Genomic DNA, 10,039 nt, shown 5'->3' with positions numbered 1-10,039 from the left:
AACTTGACACAACTGTGGGATGTTTTGGTGTCAGCATGGGCCAGAATCCCTGTGGAACGCTTTCGACACCTTGTAGTGTCCATGCCTTGACAGATTTAGGCTGTTCTGAGGGCTAAAGGGGTTGCAACTCAATAGTAGGAGGGTGTTCCCAATGTTTTTAATACTCAGTGTATATCATGTTTTACATTTGTGTGACTGTTCTTGTCTATCAGTGTTTTGTTACTTGTTGTGGTTTATGTTTTTGTGTGGACCCCAGAAAGAATAGTTGCTGCTTCTGCTAAAGTTAATGGGGATCCGAATAAACCAATAATCATATCAGGCTTTCTAGGACAAAGTCTGAGTCATTCAGTTGAGTTGAAGTCAGGACACAATCTGAGATCAACTGCCTTGCCATTCATCATGCAGTAGTCAACACACACTCAGTGCCAACTCAAATGGCTGAGCAGTTTGCTTGCTATAACAGTGAGTCATCGTTGTTGCTGTTGGCATATTTCACATGGGTGTATATAGAATAATTGTCAGCATTCGTTATTAATTGGCCATCCTAAAATATGTTCCTAATAGTTATCACTTTAATTTCTCCATTTGTCTCATTAACCCACTAAAAAGTTGCATACATGGATTTTACAAGGATTTTAGATTAGATTAGGGACTGTTGTGTTTCTACATCCAACGTTAGTAGTTTAGTTGGTGTCCCTGTATGAATATATTGTAGCAGCTGCTGAACTATTTCTTCCATTTCTGACTTTCTTGTCTTATCATTCCAGCAAGGCAGAGTGAGTCATCCCAGACACCATCACCATTACATAGACATTACATTTTGTTTTGGCTTTGTCTATCAGTGTTTCCACACTGATTCTCCAAAAAGAACAGGATCAAATAAGTAAGAATTTAATGATTTTAGACCAAATAAAAACCCAGAATAAATTAAATCCATTGGTATGTTATTACACATAGTCATCTTGTCCTTGAGTTTTACACCCTTCAGGTTACTGGTGTACAGTGCAGCCACCCAGTGTCCTCTTCTCTTACAACAAGCAACCATTAGAGAGCAAACCCTGGCCATCTGACTCCACTTGGTGGTGACAAGTGTTACTACAGAAACAATCAATATCAATATCATGAAACACACTAACACTAACATTTTAGACATATTGAATGTATTTATTGACAAGGATGAATTTCCAGTTCAACTACTGTACAGTGTGGGCTACTCATTATTCATTATTCTAATTGATGACAACTCCCCCCCGAAATATTCAGTTGTAATGTGCAACAAAAAAAAGGGGGTCCAGCAGCAAAGGTTCCTACAGTACAGAAGTGCTTACAGTAAACACACTTGACCTGACAATACAGTAACATAATAACCCAGGCTGCGTCACAAATGACACACTATCCCCAGTGTAATACTTTTGAACAGGGCCCATAAGGGTCTGTTTAAAAGTAGTGCACTATGCAGGGAAGTGTGCCATTTCAGATTTCAGACTCACATGTATGAGTGAAACACTATGTTTTAATACTGCATATTGTATAAAAATAACGCAAATCAATTTGGAGGCAAATGCATAGTAAAACATGATTGATCTAAGACCTCACTGTGCAGTGATCGCTACACAATCCGCTCTCATCCGGATTACAACAATTGAGTACAATTGTACTCAGTAGCTACAGTATATCTCGCCCACTCAGGAGTAGTGGGCCCAGATCTGTTTGTGCTGAATAGCCTATGGTCGTTGTGGAGTTGGCTATATAGAACAAATATATCTGGGACCAGGCTTACTCAAGCCTTAAAGCTTAAATGCTCTTGTTAAAATGAAGATACTGTACAGGATTACTGGTGTCGGTGTGGTCCAAAAGACAGCAGAGTACACTGGCACAAAAACTTTGAAAAGTGTCCTTTTTGTCCTCTTAAAGGGGTTTCCATGCATTATCTAACACATACGGTACATACACAACTCCAAGGTGGGGTTGGTTACTGGTGTAGAGCACAACCAGTGTACTCTACACAGCCCCTGCTGTTGTATTTCACAAGCACATTTTTTTTCTTTCCAGAAATCAGGTTTTTCTTTACATGTTTTCTGTTGGTGAGATTGTGGCATTGTTTCTGCGGTGGTGGTTGCGTTTCTGTCAGGTCACGTCTCGACCTTGGTCCGGGGAGTATGGACCGTCTTCACCACCTTGGCGCTGCTCCTTACGTCATGCTCTTCGATCTCTGACAGCAGCGTGTCTTTAGATCCGGGCTTCTTCTGGAAAACAATGCATAATTTCAATATCAATGCTGGGAGATTAATTAACCAGAGTTTGTGGTAATAAAAGCTGGTATTGTATTTAATACGTGTAGCACTGCCATTCAAATGAAATAATCACCCTACTATGCGCTCGCAAAGTATCACTTTTATTAATGGTGAACATTTCTGCCTCACAGCCTTTGTTTACAGCTTGTACGTGTGGCATTGACCAATAAGCGGCAGGAAAAAGGTTTGTGACTGACCTGAGAGGAGGTGGAGCTGGAACCTGGGATGTCTGCTGTGCGTGTCACAGGTAAGGGGGGAACAAGGTCTGTCCGGGTGCTGGGGAGAGGGTAGAGATGTGTTAGATGTTGGAAGACAAACGCAGGGTTATACTTTAATCATACTATACTATTTATGAAGCACACAGTCGCTTCCATTATCATGTCTCAAGGTGCTGAACAATACAGGAACGAACCATCAGCATCAAGCAACCGTACAATAACTAGACTAGAGCCGGGATTTAATTTGACAGACATTGCAGCGCCCTTGGCATTTAAAGGTAATATTCGATTGGGCAGACATTTGCTGAGTTTACCGTGAATGTGATCTCTGCGAACGTCAGGATCATTGCCTTTACACATCTACAACGCGCCTCAGATTGTATCCCGGTCTAGAGACATTAATAAGAGCTCCACCACACTACTGTCACCATTTAAATGTGACGTTTCAGGTGAGACTCTGAAGAGTGAAAAACCATAAGATCTGGCCTGAGACCAGTTTAGACTCACTTGACCTCAGAGAGCACGAACCTCTCCCCTTCGGAACACTGGGAGCGTCGGTACTGATGGAAACTCCGGGGGGAATGAGAGTGCCGGATTTTGATTGGGTCTCCTTGGGTTCTGGAAAGAAGGATGAACTTTATCTCATGTGTAGGAGAGTAGGCCTACCTCTCGTTTAGTCCAGTGGGATATAAGCCCACGCCACACTGAATCCATCAGCTTCAGAGGCGGTGAGATAGAATTAAATAGAGCATAATGTATCTCTACAGGGAGCAGTATGAAAAGACCAGACTCAATCTTTCAAGTTATGTGGGGGAAACACTTCAGTCTGGTGGGGAATCTGTTATCTTCTTATCCAAGTGCAGATCAACAGACCCTGGGTATCATATTATCATACCTACAGTTGAAGTCAGAAGTTTACATACACATTAAAACTCGTTTTTCCACCACTCCACAAATTTCTTGTTAACAAACTATAGTTTTGGCAAGTCCGTTAGGACATCTACTTTGTGCATGGCACAAGTAATTTTTCCAACAATTGTTTACAGACAGATTATTTCACTTAATTCACTGTATCACAATTCCAGTGGGTTAGAAGTTTGCATACACTAAGTTGACTGTGCCTTTAAACAGCTTGGAAAATTCCAGAAAATTATGCCATGGCTTTAGAAGCTTCTGATAGGCTAATTGACACCATTTGAGTCAATTGGAGGTGTACCTGTGGATGTATTTCAAGGCCTACCTTCAAACTCAGTGCCTCTTTGCTTGAGGCATGGAAAAATCTAAAGAAATCAGCCAAGACCAAGAAATAATTGTAGACCTCCACAAGTCTGGTTCATCCTTGGGAGCAATTTCCAAACGCCTGAAGGTACCTAGTTCATCTCTACAAACAATAATACCCAAGTTTAAACACCATGGGACTACGCAGCCGTCATATCGCTCAGGAAGGAGACGCGTTCTGTCTCCTAGAGATGAACGTACTTTGGTGCGAAAAGTGCAAATAAATCACAGAACAACAGCAAAGGACCTTGTGAAGATGCTGGAGGAAACAGGTACAAAAGTATCTATATCCACAGTAAAACGAGTCCTATATCGACATAACCTGAAAGGCCGCTCAGCAAGGAAGAAGCCACTGCTCCAAAACCACCATAAAAAGCCAGACTACGGTTTGCAACTGCACATGGGGACAAAGATCATACTTTTTTGAGAAATGTCCTCTGGTCTGATGAAACAAAAATATAACTGTTTGGCCCTAATGGCCATTGGCCTAATGGCCATCCTCATGTTTGGAGGAAAAAGGGGGATGCTTGCAAGCTGAAGAACACCATCCCAACCGGGAAGCACAGGGGTGGCAGCATCATGTTGTGGGGGTGGATTGCTGCAGGAGGGAGTGGTGCACTTCACAAAATAGATGGCATCATGAGGCAGGAAAATGATGTGTATATATTGAAGCAAAAGCTCAAGACATCAGTCAGGAAGTTAAAGCTTGGTCGCAAATGGGTCTTCCAAATGAACAATGACACCAAGCATACTTCCAAAGTTGTGGCAAAATGGCTTAAGGACAACAAAGTCAAGGTATTGGAGTGACCATCACAAAGCCCTGACCTCAATCCTATGAAAAATCTGTGGGCAGAACTGAAAAAGCACATGCGAGCAAGGAGGCCTACAAACCTGACTCATTTACACCAGCTCTGTCAGGAGAAATGGGCCAAAATTCACCCAATTTATTGTGGGAAGCTTGTGGAACGCTACCCAAAACGTTTGACCCAAGTTAAACAATTTAAAGGCAATGCTACCAAAAACTAATGTAAACCCACTGACCCACTGGGAATGTGATGAAAGAAATAAAAGCTGAAATAAATCATTCTCTCTACTATTATTCTGGCATTTCACATTCTTAAAATAAAGTGTTGATCCTACCTGACCTAAGACAGGGAAGTTTTACTATGATTAAATGGTGAAAAACTGAGTTTAAATGTATTTGGCTAAGGTGTATGTAAACTTCCGACTTCAACTGTCTCTGATTATCACATTATCATACCTGTCTGAGTGTCATATAGACCTGTCTGATTATTATATTGACCTGCCTGATTATCATAACTGTCTGATTATCATATTGACCTGTCTGATTGTCATATAGTCCTGTCTGATTATCATATTGACCAGTGTGAATATCATATAGACCGGTCTGATTATGATATAGACATGTCCGATTAGCATATTGACCGGTGTGATTATCATATAGACCTGTCTAATTAGCACATAGACCTGTCTGATTATCATATTGACCGGTGTGATTAGCATATATACCTGTCTGATTAGCATATAGACCTGTCTAATTATCATATTGACCTGCCTATTTATCTGTCTGATTATCGTATAGACCTGTCTGATTAGCATATAGACCTGTCTGATAATCATATATACCTGTCTGATTATCATAATATCATAACTGTCTGATTATGGGGCCCGCGGTTCGATCCCAGGCTGTGTTGCTGTCGACCCATGAGGTAGTGCACAATTGGCCCAGCGTTGTCCGGGTTAGGGGAGGGTTTGGTCGGCTGGCATGTCCTTGTCCCATCGCGTTCTAGCGACTCTTTGTGGCGGGCCAAGCGCATGCACGCTGACTTTGGTCGCCAGCTGGACGGTGTTTCCTCCGACACTTTGGTGCGGCTGGCTCCGGGTTATGCAAGCAGTGCGGCTTCGTAGGGTCATGTTTCGGAGGACACATGGCTCTCAACCTTCGCCTATCCTGAGTCCGTACGGGAGTTGCAGCAATGGCACAAGACTGTAACTACCAATTGGATATCACAAGATTGTGAAGAAAAAGGGGTAAAAATACAACAAAAACCTGTCTGGTTATCATATTATCATAACCGTCTGATTATCATATATACCTGTCTGATTATCATATAGATCTGTCTGATTATCATATATACCTGTCTGATTATCATATAGACCAGTCTGATTATCATATTGATCTGTCTGATTATCATATAGACCAGTCTGATTATCATATAGACCAGTCTGATTATCATATAGATCTGTCTGATTATCATATATACCTGTCTGATTATCATATAGACCAGTCTGCTTATCATATAGACCAGTCTGATTATCATATAGACCAGTCTGATTATCATATAGATCTGTCTGATTATCATATAGACCTGTCTGATTATGATATTATCTTAACTGTCAGATTATCATATTGACCTGTATGATTATCATATTGACCTGTCTGATTATCATATCGACAAGTTTTCATCCTAAAAAATGTACAGACTATCCAATCTAATGAGGAAGGGAGTAGCAGTCACTCACTCCACTTTCTTGTAGGGGATCTCCTTCAGCTGATCCTCTGTTAGATCAGGAGCAGGGTCCACCAGCTCCTTCCTGTAGGAACACAACCACCAGGGTATGTTACCATTCATGTTACCATTCATTGGAGAAAAGGCTGTGCACACTGGTTTCAATAACCTCTGAAGGTTGTGTTAGTACATACTGTTCAATAGTATATACTCTTTATGAATAGTTATCAACTATTAGTAATGGTTAGTCAAGTCATTATAGTGCTACACCTTTAACTTTTCATAACACAGGAAAAAAGGCCTATTGGTCATACTTTATTTGGATAGTCCATCTGTAGGTCACACTATCAACTACCTATCTGTTGATAAGCAACTGCTTGCTAGGGTTAGGGTAAAGTTTAGAATAAGGTTAAGTTAGGGTAAGGGTTAGGGCTAGGTTCAGGGTTAAGTTTAGGGTTAGGATTAACCATATTACATCTACATAAAAGACCTGGAAGTCTGGAACATACAGTCCAACCATGGAGCGGGTTGAGAACCTCAAGTTCCTCGGTGTCCACAACACTAAGGATTTAAAATGGTCCACAGACACATGCACAATCATGAAGGCCCGACAGCACCTCTTCCCCTTCAGGAGGTTGAAAAGGTTTGGCATGTGCCCTCAAATCCTCAAAAAGTTCAACAGCTGTACCAGCTGCATCACTGCTTGGCATGGCAATAGCACCGCCCTCAATCGCATGGCGCTACAGAGGATGGTGCGGACAGCCCAGTACATCACTGGGGCCGAGCTCCCTGCCATCCAGGACATCTATATCAGGCGGTTTGAAAGGAAGGCCTGAAAACAAATCACCCAAGCCATAGACTACTCTCTCCTCTTCCGCACGTCAGCCGGTACCAGTGCATAAAGTCTGACACCAACAGGCTCCTGAACAGCTTTTATCTCCAAACCATAAGACTGATAAATAGCTAACTAAATGGCTACACGGATTATCTGATTATTGTTTCTATGCGGATTATTGTCGCTATGCACACTCACAGGGCCATACACACTCACGCCAACACACACACACAAACACTCACTCCATGATTTGCTCACACACACATAATATGCACATACAGTGCACTTGGAAAGTATTTTGACCCCCTTTGACCTTTTCCACATTTTGTTAGGTTACAGCCTTATTCTAAAATGGATTAAAAAAGTGTTTTTTTTCTCATCAATCTACACACAATACCTCATAATGACAAAGCAAAAACTGTTTTTTAGAAATTTTAGAAAAAAATGAAATATCAAATTTACATAAGTATTCAGACCCTTTACTCAGTACTTTGTTGAAGCACCTTTGGCAGAGATTACACCCTTGAGTCTTCTTGGGTATGACGCTACAAGCTTGGCACACCTGTATTTGGGGAGTTTCTCCCATTCTTCTCTGAAAAGCCTCTCAAGCTCTGTCAGGTTTGGATGGTGAGCGTCGCTGCACAGCTATTTTCAGGTCTCTCCAGATGTTTGATCAAGTTCGAGCTCTGGCTGGACCACTCAAGGACATTAAGAGTCTTGTCCCGAAGCCACTCCTGCGTTGTCTTGGCTGTGTGCTTAAAGTCGTTGTCCTGTTGGAAGGTGAACCTTCGCCCCAGTCTGAGGTCCTGAGCGCTCTGGTTTTCATTAAGGATCTCTCTGTACTTTGCTCTGTTCATCTTTCCCTCGATGCTGACTAGTCTCCCAGTCTCTACCGCTGAAAAACATCCTCACAGCATTATGCTGCCACCACCATGCTTCACCGTAGGGATGGTGCCAGGTTTCCTCCAGACGTGACGCTTGGCAAAGATTTCAATCTTTGTTTCATCAGACCAGAGAATCTTGTTTCTCATGGTCTGAGAGTCCTTTAGGTGCCTTTTGGCAAACTCTAAGCGGGCTGTCATGTGCCTTTTACTGAGAAGTGGCTTCCATCTGGCCACTCTACCATAAAGGACTGATTGGTGGAGTGCTGCAGAGATGGTTGTCCTTCTGGAAGGTTCTCCCATCTCCACAGAGGAACTTTGGAGTTCTGTCATCGGGTTCTTGGTCACCTCCCTGACCAAGGCCCTTCTCCTCCGATTACTCAGTATGTCCGGGTGGCCAGCTCTAAGAAGAGTCTTGGTGGTTCCAAACTTCTTCCATTTAAGAATGATGGAGGCCACTGTGTTCTTGGGGACCTTCAAAGCTGCAGACATTTTTTGGTACCCTTCCCCAGATATGTGCCTCGACACAATCCTGTCTCAGAGCTCTACGGACAATTCCTTCGACCTCATGGCTTGGTTTTTGCTCTGACATGCACTGTCAACTGTGGGACTGTCACGCCCTGACCGTAGAGCCTTTTTATGTCTCTATTTGGTTTGGACAGGGGGTGATTTGGGTGGGCATTCTATGTTCTTTATTTCTATGATTTGTGCTTCTATGTTTTGGCCGGGTATGGTTCTCAATCAAGGACAGCTGTCTATCGTTGTCTCTGAATGGGAATCATACTTAGGCAGCCCTTTTTCCCACCTGTGGGTGTGGGTAGTTATCTTTGTTAGTGTCACTATCGCCCTGTAAGCTTCACGGTTGTTTCTTCGTTTCTTGTTTTGTTGGCGACATTTACTAAAAGAAAAGAAAATGTACGCTAACCACGCTGCACTTTGGTCCACTTCTTTCGACGGCCGTGACAGGGACCTTATATATACAGGTGTGTGCCTTTCCAAATCATGTCCAATCAATTGAATTTACCACAGGTGGACTCCAATCAAGTTGTAAAAATATCTCAAGGATGATCAATGGAAACAGGAGCTCAATTTGAAGTCTCATAGCAAAGAGTCTGAATACTTATGTAAAAAAGGTATTTCTGTTATTTATTTTTAATACATTTGCAAACATTTCTAAAACCTGTTTTCACTTTGTCATTATAGGTTATTGTGTGTAGACTGATGAGGAAAACATGTGATTGAAACCATTTTAGAATAAGGCTGTAATGTCACAAAATTATGAAAAAGTCAAGGGGTCTAAAAAACTTTCTGAATGCAGTTTACATTTATACTGACTCTTCACACCCACGCACCCACTCACCCACACACCCACGCACCCACTCACCCACGCACCCACGCACATACAATTATCATATATGCTGCTGCTACTCTGTTTATCATATATCCTGATGCCTAGTTACCCAAATAAAGTGGTACCAGCTTATTTCTAAAAGAGCACTGTTGAACCTCATAAATGGAGTCATTACTTACTGAATGTGCTTCCACAGCTGCTCTTTAGCCTGCACATCTGGACTCCGCCTGGAACACATCACAGAATTACAGGGGTTAATAGTTGAAGGGTTATTTATAAGACGGACCATCTGATAAGGAGAGTTATTGTAATGAATGGAAATTCTTCCCTCTGTGCATCTGGAAATTGAGGAGATGAAATTGACCGTAGTTTAAGGCATGGTTCCAGGTCAGGTCAGGGGTGGGGGACTTTAGCGCAGGGAGGAGAGGGAAGGAGGGTGTGTGTGACGTGTGTGTGGTTGTCTTACGATCGTGAACGGTGTCGTGAGCGACGATGGTTTGGGTCGTTCTGAGACCTCTCTTTTTGACGGCAGAGTACAGCTTCCCACTGAGGACCAGAGTCCACCATCTCATTCTCCTGACGGGACCTGGAATATAATATTATTTTAGTATTGTAATATCATATAGAAGTATTATATGCCAGTATATTATA

General features: G+C 42.3%; 1 protein-coding gene across 3 annotated transcripts in view; it reads right to left on the bottom strand.

Annotated features, from left to right (window-relative positions):
• Positions 1 to 1,143: 1,143 nt before the first annotated feature.
• Positions 1,144 to 10,039, bottom strand: part of LOC129811448 (band 4.1-like protein 4) — a 119,078-nt gene continuing 110,182 nt past the window's right edge. For 2 of the 3 annotated variants that reach the window (XM_055862755.1, XM_055862772.1), the window contains 6 exons: positions 9,855 to 9,974; positions 9,568 to 9,615; positions 6,335 to 6,406; positions 3,020 to 3,130; positions 2,492 to 2,570; positions 1,144 to 2,246 (listed from right to left, as the gene is read on the bottom strand). In XM_055862755.1, coding sequence (XP_055718730.1) covers positions 2,133 to 2,246; positions 2,492 to 2,570; positions 3,020 to 3,130; positions 6,335 to 6,406; positions 9,568 to 9,615; positions 9,855 to 9,974 — 544 coding nt within the window. In that variant the 3' untranslated portion in view covers positions 1,144 to 2,132. The remainder of the gene's footprint in view (positions 2,247 to 2,491; positions 2,571 to 3,019; positions 3,131 to 6,334; positions 6,407 to 9,567; positions 9,616 to 9,854; positions 9,975 to 10,039) is intronic. The other variant, XM_055862764.1, reaches the window with a different exon arrangement.

The sequence above is a fragment of the Salvelinus fontinalis genome, chromosome 2 (genome assembly GCF_029448725.1).
Source record: "Salvelinus fontinalis isolate EN_2023a chromosome 2, ASM2944872v1, whole genome shotgun sequence".
In the NCBI taxonomy this organism is placed as follows: Eukaryota; Metazoa; Chordata; class Actinopteri; order Salmoniformes; family Salmonidae; genus Salvelinus; species Salvelinus fontinalis.
The sequence above is the reverse complement of the archived record's forward strand: the minus strand, read 5'-3'. Positions and strand labels throughout refer to the sequence as shown.